This window comes from Dipodomys merriami, unplaced genomic scaffold, assembly GCF_024711535.1.
Source record: "Dipodomys merriami isolate MVZ:Mamm:240054 unplaced genomic scaffold, mDipMer1.0.p SCAF_995, whole genome shotgun sequence".
NCBI classification, from domain to species: domain Eukaryota; kingdom Metazoa; phylum Chordata; class Mammalia; order Rodentia; family Heteromyidae; genus Dipodomys; species Dipodomys merriami.
This window is the reverse complement of record NW_027206618.1, coordinates 120,504-133,577: the sequence shown is the minus strand read 5'-3', so window position 1 is coordinate 133,577 and position 13,074 is coordinate 120,504. Positions and strand designations below refer to the sequence as shown.

General features: G+C 50.1%; 1 protein-coding gene across 3 annotated transcripts in view; it reads right to left on the bottom strand.

Annotated features, from left to right (window-relative positions):
- Positions 1 to 9,321: 9,321 nt before the first annotated feature.
- Positions 9,322 to 13,074, bottom strand: part of LOC138822175 (RING finger and transmembrane domain-containing protein 2) — a 39,863-nt gene continuing 36,110 nt past the window's right edge. For 2 of the 3 annotated variants that reach the window (XM_070014734.1, XM_070014735.1), the window contains one exon: positions 9,322 to 11,317. In XM_070014734.1, the coding sequence (XP_069870835.1) occupies positions 11,183 to 11,317 (135 nt within the window). In that variant the 3' untranslated portion in view covers positions 9,322 to 11,182. The remainder of the gene's footprint in view (positions 11,318 to 13,074) is intronic. The other variant, XR_011370375.1, reaches the window with a different exon arrangement.

Sequence of the window (13,074 nt, the reverse complement as noted above, 5' to 3'; positions counted from 1 at the left end):
AGTCCAGTGGGGAATGTGTTTAATCTCCTGGTAACTTGTAACCATAAGATCTACCCTTCATGGTATACAACTCAATAGTTGTTGGTTTTTTCTGTATACTTACAGTACAGAGTTGTTTGGGGTTTTTTTTTGTCTCATTATTAAATCTGGAACATTTTTGTTGCTGGAAAAGTAACTCTGGACCCATGAACAGTCTCTGTACTGTTCTGAGGAACTGTACTTTCTCTGAAGACTTAACTATGTAGAATTTCACACCCATGGAATCTGACAATATACATACAGCCTTCCCTACTGGCCTTCGATCACCTAGTATAATGTTGCCAAGGTTTAACCATCTTGGAACAGGAACCGTTAATAACATGGTTCTTTTTTTTTCTTTCTTTCTTTTTTTTTTTTTTTGGTCGGCCATGGGGCTTGAACTCTGGGCTTGAGTGCTGTCCCTGTGCTCTTCAGCTCAAGGAGAGTGCTCTACCGCTTGATCCATAGTACCACTTACAGTTTTCTTGTGGTTCATTGGAGATAAGAATCTCATGGACTTTCCTGCCCAGGCTGGTTTTGAACCATGATCCTCAGATCTCAGCTTCCTGTGTAGCTAGGATTACAGGTGTGAGCCACCGGCGCCCAGCATACATGGGTTTTTTTTTTTTTTTTGGTCGGTGGTGGGGCTTGAACTCTGGGCTTGGGCGCTGTCCCTGTGCTCTTCAGCTCAAGGCGAGTGCTTGAGCCACAGCACCACTTCCACATGGTTCTTTTTTAAGGCCCAATAATATTCCATTGTATAGATAGACCACATTGCGTTTATCTCTTCATCTGGTGATGGACATTTGAAGCATTTCTGAGTCATGCTGTTGTGTGGCTGCATGTTTTCGGTGCTTTGGGGTGGGAGAGGGAAATGCTTTTTTCTATTCCCCATGGAGAGCCTCATCTCATCCTGGCCACCTGACAATCCTTCAGGAGCCTTTCCTGACTCCCACCTGAGCTGCCTTTTCCCTAGATTGCACCTGCTCTTCATGCTAGATCTACTTTCAGTTTCTTCCCACCTCTCTTTCTTTGGTGGTCCTTGAGCCCCTCGAGGTCAAACTTCATGGCTTTGGCTCTGTAGCACCAAGTGCTGGTGCTTGTGCATGAATGAATGAGTGAATGGATGAGTGATCAATGAACAAATGAATGAGCAACCGAAAGCAAGCAGAGATGGCCAGCTCTGCTCCACACATCGATCCATAGGGTGAATTGATGAAGGTACTCCATTGCATGCCTGTCTGCTTAACCTATAATCTATCGATTGGTTGATCTATCTAGTCTATATATGTACTTAGTCTACCTATTCTAGCTATCTATTCACCTGGTCCACCTAATCTATCTAATCCCTATGTATCTATCTCTAAAATATCTATCCAACCAGCCACCATCTGAATCTTTCATTTTATCTATCCATCTCTTATCTTGATCTCTAATGTATCCACCATCAATATCTATCATCTTTTCTCTATTGTCTCTCTCTCTCTCATCTATGCATCCATTCTTCATCTGTGTCTATCATCTACTTACCAGTCTAATCTATCCCTTTGGTCTATCTAGTCTTATCTCCCTACCTGTCTGTCTAATCTAGCTTTGGTGTTGGAAAAGGCATCCCGTAGTGAGAGCACACTAGGCAAGCACTCTACCATTGAGCCACATCCTTCAACCTTGAGTTTTGCTTTTGTTACTCTCAGAAGATACTGATGTAAACATTCAGATTTGCAAACAGTACTCCGTGTGTGTGTGCACACACATGCATGCACGTATGTGTGTGTGTGTGCATGCGTGCGCATGTGCAGGTACAGAGCTTCTGGGGATGGGTGGGGAAGACCGCTGAGCCTAGCTTTGGGGAGAAGCTTTTGTCCAAATCTCAGAGCTTTGCCATAGCCCCTCCCTGCTCCCCCTCGTGCTCCCGCAGTCCCCAGCCCCTGCGCTGACGTCACCCCCCCCCCCCCCCCCCCCCCGCAGCTGTGTGCACTGACCGAAATACAAATCTCTATTTCTGCAGGTTGGCGAAACGCTGTGTCCTTGGAGAAAGCTGGTTCCCGTTTTCCTGAGGGGGAGCCCAGAGCTTGAAAAGGCCACGGCTGGCACTTCAGGAAGGAAGTGGAGTTAAGGACAAGCACTGGAGCTGACAGTAGAAACACAGACGGGCCCCGGGGAAGCCCTCGGGCGCGCCAGCTGCAGAAACCGCCATCCCCAGGCGATTTCCATATAGCTCTATATATACAAAACAAGAACAAAAATGACGAATATTCCATATCAGTGCATGCTGCGGAGGACACATTCCCTGCCCTTCTACACCTTGTCATGTGGACTCTGGTACTCTCTAATGTGGGGGCTCCAGAAGACAGCTGCCCACTGCTGTGCACCCCGGAAACTCACAGAGACAGCACCAAACAGCTGGGGCAGGAAGAGGTTAACACTACAAAAAGCAAGGTAGAAAGAAAAAGAAAGCAAGGACTTGGGGAGCCAATTTTGCAGGGGCTTTTGGGGATACCTCCAGTTCTTCTGGCCTCTCTCTCTCTCTCTTTCTCTCTGAGTCCCTGTCTAGATGAATCTCTAAATCCCACTGCCACAGCTGGAGAAATGGGATGGCTTTTCTTTTCTTCCTTTTCCTACCAATCTGGTGGTGTCTCTGGTGCTGTACTTCCATTTTGCTGGTGCTAAAGCAAGTCTCACCGGCACTGCCGTGGTCTTGGGATGCCAGACGTGAAGTTCCAGAGGACCAGAGAGAATTTTCTGTGTTGCTATTTTGGATCTTGTTTTAAAGCGACAAGTTACAAAAAAAAAAAGTGCCACTACAAGAGTCTCTTCTCTTTCTCCATGTGGGGGGCAAATGCCTAGTTTGGGGAAGCAAACCTTGGGGCCTGGGCGAGAGGAGGTCAGGGCATAGCTTGCCGTAGATGGGGGTAGAAAGCTGGCCTCACTGGTGACTTGGCTGTGGTCTCCTCCACCCCTCAGCAGTATCCTGGGGGTTCAGCCCCTGCCCCCCCCCGCCACTCCCTTAGGGCATTTCAGGGTTTAGGTTTTATAGCTGAAGGGGCCAAGAAATGGCGATTTATAAGCAAGGGGCTGTCCAGGGAGGAAGCAGGTCATTTACATGGAATGTACCAGCACCTCACTGATTGTAAGGATAAGCTACTATTTTCAGAAGTTACTAGAAGGGCTAAAACTTAAAAAAAAAAAAAAGATGTGTGTGCTGAACTGTGACTTAGCTGAAAAGATTCTACAAGGAGCAGCCATTATCATTTATTATTATTATTATTATTATTATTATTATTATTATTACTGTTACTATGATTGCTTTCCTTCTTAGAAACCCAATGAAACAGGTGTTATTCCTAATTGGGCAGACAGAATGTCATGCCCACTCCCCATTCTCCTCCCATCCAAAAGAGAATCCTCCCTCCCTCTCTTCTTCCCTCCTTTCCTTCCTTCCTTCCTTCCTTCCTTCCTTCCTTCCTTCCGTCCCTCCCTCCCTCCCTCCCTCCCTCCTTCCTGAAGTTAATTGGAGATAAGAGTCTCTGGGATTTGTCTGCATCGGCTGGTCTTGAACCATGATCCTCAGATCTCAGCCAGCTGAGTAACTAGGGTTATTAGCTTGAGCCACCAGCGCCTGGCTGGATGCTTTTCTCAGTGGCCTTTTAAAAACAAAGCGCAACCCAGATGTGCTGAGGGTTGAGGGCAAGGTAGTCTCTGGTTTTACACCCCTGGGTGAAGCTCAGCAGAGCAGGTGAGAACCTTGAGACATCCCCTTCCTCCCACAGCTGAGGATGGTGGGGGCTGAGATGACGGTCATCCAGCCAGGAGCGCAGAGGAGCAGAGAGGCCACTGCCTACCATAGTCTCTTGCTGTAGACCTTTCTCAGCCAGAGACAGGGTTGTGCTTGCTCCTGGGTCTTCCACTAGGGATGTTTTGTTTTTGAAATGTCTTAAAATGAGAGCTCTGCTTCTTTAAGGATGCACCTTCAAGGTCCCAGTGGGGGATGCAAGGACCCTTCTGGGGCAGAGTTAAAGGTCGCCTGGCCCTCCCCTGGAGGATGCACACACCCCATGCTGGGGCTGCCATTTCAAGGCGTTTCCCATTGTGGAGAACATGGAGGGGGGTGCCCCTGGCTCCCCAGGAGGAGCTTTGCAGCCTAGTCCTATGTACATATTCTCATGTATTATTAGGAACAGTGAGTCTATCGACTCCTGGCCTTTCTGTACACATCCTTGAGTGCAGTTCTCTAATGCCCCGATTTTTGATAGAAGGGGGTGTTTTTAATGCTTGGTTTTTTTTAAATATGAGATTTGACTTCTTGATGGACATTTTATTAGGAAATTGAAGCATGAGCTACGTGCATAAAGGGTCTCACCATCTCCTGTTGCATTACTTGGATTGATTGCATGAGACAGTGGGAAGGATTTTTCATTGTTGTTACTTTTGAGAGAGAGTGAGAGAGAGAGAGTGCGCATACATGTGTGCTGGTCCTGAGACTTGAACTCAGGACTGGGCACTTTAGCTTTTGTGCTCAAGGCTGGTGCTCTACCACTTGAGCCACACCTCCACTTCTGGCAATTTGCTGGTTAATTAGAGATAGCAGTCCTTCAGATGTGTCTGCCAGGGCTAGGTTCAAACTGTAGTCCTCAGAGCTCAGCCTCCTGAGTAGCTATGATTACAGATGTGAGACAGTAAAGCCTGACTATTGCTGTTTGTTTGTAATATTCCCACAGTGTGCCACAGTCTGGCATTAGTCCTCACTTTATCCCTTGCTTTCTCCCCTCTGCAAGGGAGCATTGATTTTTGATTCCCTTCTCTGCAGAGCGTCTATGGTGTGTGTGTGTGTGGGGGGGGGAGATTTAGAGAGAGGCTTTGAAATAAATGTTAAAAAATGACTTTGTATCAGGTTTCAGCAGACAGGCAGTGTGTGTGTGTGTGTGTGTGTGTGTGTGTGTGTGTGTGTGTGTGTGTGTGTGTGTGTGTGTGTGTCCGTGCAAAGCCAAGAGGCCTCTGAGATCACCACTTAGGTAGCTTGCTGCATAATGAGGTGAGAGGCATCTGCCTCCTCCTGGTTCCTGATGGTGCTGTTTGTGGGGCGTAGGGGGTTTCCAGGAGCCAAAGAGACTGAGGTCCCATGGGCTTCCAGATGAGATCCATTTCCTTCTGGAAGCTTCTCCCTTTCCCTTCCTCCTCTCTCTATCCCCTAGGAGCAAATAGGAGCTCCTTTGCAAATTCGGGGTTCCATTTGTACTTCCTTTGTGATAGGTGGACAAGTTGGGGAGTCTGTGAGTGCCGCTGGCTGCTGTCCTTGGTCCTTAGACAACTCCTGTCTCCAGTCTGTCCTTCATTGTCATGCCAGATGCTCTTTTCTACTTCTTCCCCGGGTCTCATTTGATTTCCTTTCTATTTTGATGGGAGGAAAATGGTGATTTAAACAATATTGTTCTAGAATAATGAACAGTGCGTGGTTTATGCAATTTATACAGCTGAGCTCATGTGCTCCTAGGATCTCAGTGTATTTCTGGCAGCGACTAAATATTCCTCTCCTTCTCTGGGAAACTGGGGGCATCCTTGCATCCTCACCTCCTGCATTTTGGGGGGGGGACACTTAGGTCACCAGGGTGGACTTTGTCAGTGTCTACCTGGTGTTAGAAGCTGCAGGGAGCAGATCCTGGGTTTTGTCTTTTGGAGTGAATGCTACCCAAGAGATGATCCTTTCTCATGATTTTCTTTGTTCAGCTGGGGTCCGGAGTTGGTTTGGGAGGTGAGGGGGGCAGGCTGACCCCTCTGTGGACAGAAGACGTTGATGTCAAAGAGTCATTTTTAAAGCTTAACCTGGAAGTTTTAATTTTTGTACTCCATTCCTTCACCACCGATTTGTCGAGTGTGGTTTACCACGTGACAGGTTTAGAATCTCATCTCAGGAGAGACTCACTTATGGGTCATGGCGGGATACTACAGCTTGGAACCAGACAATGGGAAAGGACCCTCTCCAGTCATTTCTTAGGTTTTCTTACCCCTGTGGCCCCCCAAGCCTTGCTGGCAGAGGGTGTACAGTATTTACCACATGCCCTGTGATCAGGTGAAGATGGTTACACAGCTGATGCTCTCCACTTACTCTCAACATGAAGACTGGACCTCCTGGCTTTCTAGAGTGGTCAGAACTCTCTGGGATGGGGTGCTCACCGTCGCACAGCATTGTGGGAAGTGTCCTTTCTCTTCCCAACCAACTGACCATGCCCACTCACACTGGTAGTACTGTCTGGTCAGAAAACTGAGCCCAGAGAGGTCAAGCAACCTCATAAGAGGTCACCTAGACCCGGAAGTGGCTGCTAAGTCCACGTTCGCATTCAACCCCACCGACTGCCAGGTGGGCATACTGAATCTCTCTGTGAGATGAACCCAGGGTAGTTCAAGGGCAAGAACCCCCTAGTTCATACACTAAGTTCAGCAAGGGGATGGGAAGCCTGGTTGGCCCACTGGCAAGTTTCTTGTTTGGGGGTGGGTGCTTGAAAGCAGGCTGGTTTGAGGGTGGGGTGGGGATTTCATGGACTCACTTCTTATTCTTTGTCTTCCTGTTTTCCATAAGATCGGGGACAGGGTGCTTCATTTGCAGGCAGGGCTTCCTAGGTTAAAGGAAGCTGAAGCTTTTCTTTCTTCCCTCCCTTCAGCCCGGTCCCCTCCTCTGGGCGCTGAGTGAGTTCCCACCAAGGTCTTTTTGCATGATCACAACAGGGAACCGTGTGTGGGGCGCGACAGGATGTCTGGGGGGGGGACTTGGGCTCCTCATGGCGAGGGAGGGTGTGAGGGGACATTTCTGGTCAGGGTTTCTACATTGTTGGTTCCTTGTGCTCTTTTGTAAATGGAATTTCATACCGTGGAGATGCTTTGTACATATTTGTAATGATTTTATTAAAAAAAACAAACAAACTGGTTGTGCACTTCTAGCCAAAGGCGCCTGTGTGTTCATTTCCTTTTTGCAAGCTTGGGGTTCTGAGCCTGCCCCACAGAAGGTCCATGCTTTGGGGCCACACCCTTCTCTTTCTTCCTAAAATCCAAGGCCCCCCCCCCCAAGGAGTGGTATGGCTGAAGTAGGTTTGGGAAACCTGCCCAACAATTCAAATTCATCACATAGTGTATGCACAACCTCCTGCAGCGAGCCAGCAGGGGTAGATCACAACTATAGACCAGTGGCCACTCTGGCTTGGGTTCTTGGGTGTTTGGTCAGAGATGTTTCAGGAATCCAGATTATTCCGAAGAGTGGTGGTTTGCAGGGAAGATGCCTTTTTATGAGGCCTGGCCCTTCTCCACTCTCAGAAGTCCATATGGCTTAAAAGGGCTGACTCTATCCTGCCCGCTCAACTCAATCCCCAACTCCAGGGTTTAACACCTGGCTCAGGTCTGGCCAGTGCTCCATACCTCACAGGCTAAGATCAGGGACTAACAAATGTGAGTCAGTCTTAGGACTCTTTGCTGAGGTTAAGCTGGTAAAGTTCGAGCTGCCAGGGCCATCTTACCATTACATGAGCCCAACTGTATCACAGGGAAACAGAACTGAGGATGGAGACGTGGTTCTTTTATTTTTGCTGCTGTTGTTGGTTGTGGGGATTGAACTCAGGGCCCGGGCACTGTCCCTGAGCTCTTTTTGCTCAAGGCTAATGCTCTATCACTTTGAGTCACAGCTCCACTTATGGTTTTTTGGTGGTTAAGAGTCTCAAAGGTTTTCCTGCCCAGGCTGGCTTTGAAATGTGATCCTCAGATCTTAGCCTCCTGAGTAGCTACGATTGTGATTGCGCTACCAGTGCCCAGCTAGAGACATGGTTCTTTATCACCACTGCAGCTCCTGAATGTGCCTCTTCCTGAAGCCTCTTCCTAAAGTCCTTTTTATTATTTTGTTTTCTTTGGCAGTCCTGAGGTTTGAACCCAAGACCCTGCATGTGTGAGACAGATGCTCCTTCCCTCACTTGAGCCAAACCCTTCCTTTTGCTTTATTTTCTTATTTTGCTTTATTTTTACCCAGGACCAGCCTTAGGCTATGATCCTCCTGCCTCAAGTCCCCCATGTAGCTGGGATCATAGATATGTCTCACCAAACCTACCTTATTTGTTGAAAAGGGGTCTTGTGCCAGGTGTTGGTGGCTCACGCCTGTAACCCTAGCTACTCAGGAGGCTGAGATCTGAGGATTGTGGTTCAAAGCCAGGGAAGTTCATGAGACTCTTATCTCTAACCACCAAAATAAAAGCCAGAAGTGGCGCTGTGGCTCAAGAGGTAGAGTGCTAGCCTTGAGTAAGAGCAGCTGAGGGACAGGACCCAGTCCCTGAATTCAAGCCACAGGACCAGCACACAAAAGAAAAAAGAAAAGCGGTCTTGTGAACTTTTCCCCCAGGGCTTGCCTCCAATAATAACTCTTCCAATCTCCATTTTCTGAGGAGCTGAGACTACAGGTGTGAGTTAACCATGCCAGGTCTTATCTTTTATACGCTTACACCATATTTGAGTACGTTACGTGGTTTTTGTGGCTGGTGTTATCATGTCGCCCAGAGGTATAAACTGTGACCCTCCTCAGACTTCCGGTATAGCTGAGATGACATACATATGCCACCACATCTGTTTTTTGTTTTTTGCCAGTCCTGGGGCTTGAACTCAGGGCCTGGGCACTGTCCCTGAGCCTCTCTCTGCTCTAGGCTAGCACTCTACTGCCTGAGCCACAGTGTAACTTCTGGGTAATGAGGAATGGAACTCAGGTTAGGCAAGCCACCTTCCCAGCCCCACATCTGGCTTTTCATTGATTGAGATGGGGCCAAGGCTGGCCTTGGCAAAAGTTCTCCTGATTTCTAATTCCAGAGAAGCTAGGATTATAGATGTTAGCCACCATGCTTGGCTGTCTGTTGTTGTTTCTTAAGGCAGTGTCTTGCTATGTAGTCCAGGTTGGCCTGGCCTACTTTAGCCTCTCAAGGGCTGGGACACCTGTTGGCCACCAGGCTCGGCTTGGACAGGCCCAGTCCTGAGGACTTGTTGGAACGGAGATCATAAAACAGTGGGTTGGTTTATAACAGATGACCTGCACTGCACAGGAGACGGGAACCTTCGTCAGGCCCCTGACTGCTTTTACACATGAGCAGCCTCTGTGTTTGGAAAACTCTGCTTTAGCCACTGCTCCCAGTGGGGCAGATGTAAAATCTTCCCACCCAGCAGCAAATCTCCACATGGGACATTCCCTAAAGCACAGGGAAGAAAATAATCCACTCTTCACCTAAACCACCCCGCCTGTCTGCAGGGGCCCACAGTATCAGAAACATGGCACTCAACATTTCTGCAAAATGTTGGAAGAATTTTATGTTGGTAGCATGGGTACACCTGGCAGAGCTATGGGTGGATTCATCCGTAACATAGATTTTTAGTGTCCCCAATTCCCGCTCATAAGATGCTAGACTTTTTTTCCCCATCCCTGTAGTGGTTGAATGTAGGTAGAGTAGCTTCTTAAAGTTACTCAAAGTTTGGGATCAGGATTTCCAATGAACTGCTCTGACCCCATCCCATAATGATACTTCCGAGCCTTTCCCAGCTTCCGTTTCTTAGGGCTCTGACATCACCTGCAATTATGGATGTTCCAGCTGCTTCCCTTCGGCTCTCTATCCCGGCGGAGAAGGAGCAGCCACACATTTCCCTCTGCTTCTCTTCCCGCTTGATTGGCCAGGCAAGTGGGGCTAACTCAGCTGTCGCCATGGTAACAGCTTTGGAAGATGCTGAGCTGCCTTAGATGATGTCTCGCTGGGTACCAGGAAACAGCCACCGATGTCCAGCCGGGGATGGACTCTTGGAGTGGTGGCACCCTGAGTCTGTTGTGGGGGGAGTGTAGTAACAAGCCTTCAAGCCCTCTCTTTCCCTCCAGGACTTTCATGCTGATTGGCTCATGAGTCTCCAGGATTGCTTTCACTGTGATGTCACCTGTACCAACCCATTGTGTGAGGCTGGCAGTGAGCGCTGGGTGGGGGAGGGGAGGGTAGGCAGGATTCCAGTGGTTTCTCTGTGGTCACCTATGTGGTGTCAGGCCAGATGTCCAAGCCAAGAGTTTTACGGGCCCCAAGCTGCAGCTGTGCGCACACAGACGGTGCCTTTAGTCCTGAAGGCTGCCAGGGGGCACGGCCATGTCTAGAGGGCCCGGTGACCGGTCTGCGACTTGAGTGATGGGGGAGAACAAAATTTAAGCAGGAGAGCAGAGAGGATGAGGAGAGCCTGGGGAGGCCCACGCAGAACACTCAACACTGGGCCCACACTGACTTAACTAGAAAGAAACGTCAAGATCACCTTTTGCACTTCTTTTTTCTTTTTTCTCTGCTGGTCTGGGGCTTGAACTCAGGGCCTGGGCGCCGTCCTTTAGGTTTTTCACTCAAGGTTAGTGCTTTACCACTTGCGTCACTTCCAGCATTTTGGTGGTTAGCTGCAGGTGGTTAGCTCCAGCCCAGGCTGACTGTGATCCACGACCCTCACGTCTCAGCCTCCCGAGTCTCTAGGATTACAGGTGTGAGCCGCCAGTACTTTGAGCAAGCCAGGCCTGCTGGCCACAATGCTGGCGTCAACAGCACGAAGTGGAAACTCCGTCCACAGTGCCAGCGGGGGGGGTGGTGGAGGGACCCCAACTGAGCTGCAGCATCACAAACTCTGTGCCTCAGTTTCCCCTCCCCTACAGACAGGAGATCCAGGACGCCTCCACCGCAGGGCTGCAGTGAAGATGGCTGCAAGTCCTCCAGGCAGGATGCTTGATGCCGGCCTGGCACACTCCGGGCCTTGGCACCTGCCGTTATCCTAGCCGGATGTGGGGCCCAGCGGGGCCCAGCGTTTGTATGTCGGGGTGCGTGGCAGTCACTGTCAGCTGCTGGCCAGGGCTGGGAGCCATCAATCTCTGGGCCATGCCTTGACTATAACACTGAGTACTTAGGTACTAGGTGCTAGCACCTAGCACCTATGTGATAAGTCTGCATATTCCCGAGCCTGGACTTGGAGGGGAGGGGTGACCTACCTGGGGTGTCCGGTGAGGGAGGCTGGGTCATTGTGCCACGGATCCAGAGAGGGGCAGGTGAAGGCTAGCAGGTCGGGGGCCCAGAGGGCCGGGGGGTGTGAGGCTGGGGCCAGGGCGTGAGGGCTGGACGTCTGCCTAGATGGCTTGTGCACATCAGCTCTAGTACACTTGGAAGTGTGCTGACGTGGCCCCGTCTTTCCAGCAGCGAAGCGTGTCCACGGCCACGGAGCGGCAGAGCGGGCAGGAGCGCTCACGGTCCAGCCACAGGCACAGGCACTCTTCACAGAACACGTGCTGAGGGGACAGCAGGGGGCGGGGCCCGATGGAGGAGCTGGGCACGGCAGCCACAAGACTGACACATTACCCCTGTCCTCCTGGAGCTGGGGGGACTCCTTGCCATGTGGTGCCAAAAGCACAGCTGAGAGCCACAGTTAAGTGGCCCACTGAAAAGGCAGGGAAGGGTGCCTGGGAGAACAGCATGAGACAGTGGCATTTTGGATGTATCTGGAAGAAGTGTAGGAGGAAGAGTGTGACTGGCAGAGGGCATTGCACGTGCAAAGGCCCTGAGGCTGGTGTGTGCATGTGTGTGCGTGCTGCAGGGAGAACTCTCGAGTTGGAGGGGATGGAAAGAGGGCAGGTCAGAGGGCTGATGGGAGATGCTGATTTCAGGGCCTGGTGAGCCACTATGGGGTCTGGAGTCTCGTGAACAGTGGTGATGGGGTGTTGGGCCTTTGACAAAGCCACCATCAAGGTCCCACTAGGGGAATCTGAGCCTGGATAAGGACTAAAGCAGGGATTTTCTCTTCCACCTTCACAACTGTTCTGTGAGCCCTAAAATCTTCCAAAATTAAAAGTTTATTTTCTATTTTTGAGGGGGTCTGGGCACAGTGGATTACCCCCGTAATCCTTTCCCTTCCCTTTATCCCTCCTCCCTCCTTTCTTCCTTCCCTCCATTCTCCCCTCCAGACCCCATGTAGACTTCACCTAATTAATTTTTGTTGTTGTTGGTTGTGGGGCTTGAACTCAGGGCCTGGGCGCTGTCCCTCAGCCTCTTTGTGCTCAAGGCTAGTGCCCTACCACTTGAGCCACAGCACCACTTCTGGTTTTTGAGTGGTTAATTGGAGATAAGAGTCTCAGACACTTTTCTGCCCAGGCTGGCTTCGAACTGTAATCCTCAGATCTCAGCCTCCTGAGTAGCTAGGATGACAGGCGTGAGCCACCAGTGCCCAGCTCTTATTCATTTTTCAAATGTCCTCTCCATGTTTCAGGACCCAAACCAAGTCCACTCAGTATGTTTAACTGTCATAGATCCTTCCTCTCCTTTAGGAATTTTGACTCATGCAAATAGATTGCCAATTTAAAACAGAAATAAAATGGGGGGGTGAACCCAAATGATAGAAGAACTCCTCTAACCCCCCCTGGACAGCAATAGCAAGAATTTTTTTTCTGATACTCAAAGAGGCCTCTACCTCCCGGCCTACCTTTGGAGGAGGGGAGAGGAGCCTTCTGCCTCTTCATCCCTTCTGGAATCCAGGCTGAGGCCTCCCCAGCCTGCAACTCATCATCACGCTCCACCCCGTCCCTGGGGATGCCGGCATGACTCTCTCCCACCCAGCACTTAGCTGGCTGCCTTGTCTCATAGTTATTTATGTATGTGTCTGTCTCCCCAGGAGACCAGGAGTTTGCAGAGCATGTGTGTGTGTTCCTTGCCTCTCTGCCCTTCATAGGTGCTTTGACCCAAGGAGCATTTTCTTAAATTGACACCCAGCCCCCAAGTCAGGAGGAAGAAGAGGAGGGGGAGGAGGAGAAGGAGGAAGTGCGTGCGTGCGTGCGTGCGTGCGTGCGTGCGTGCGTGCGTGCGTGCGTGTGTGTGTGTGTGTGTGTGTGTGTGTGTGTGTGATGACATTAAGGAATGAAAAGGGATTGACTAGCAACAGTGCTACCCTGGATTGGTGAGACCCAGGACAATGAAAACACATGGTGTGCAGGGCACCCATGACTCACGCCTGTCATCCTAGCTACTCAGGAGGCTGAGATCTGAGGATCATGGT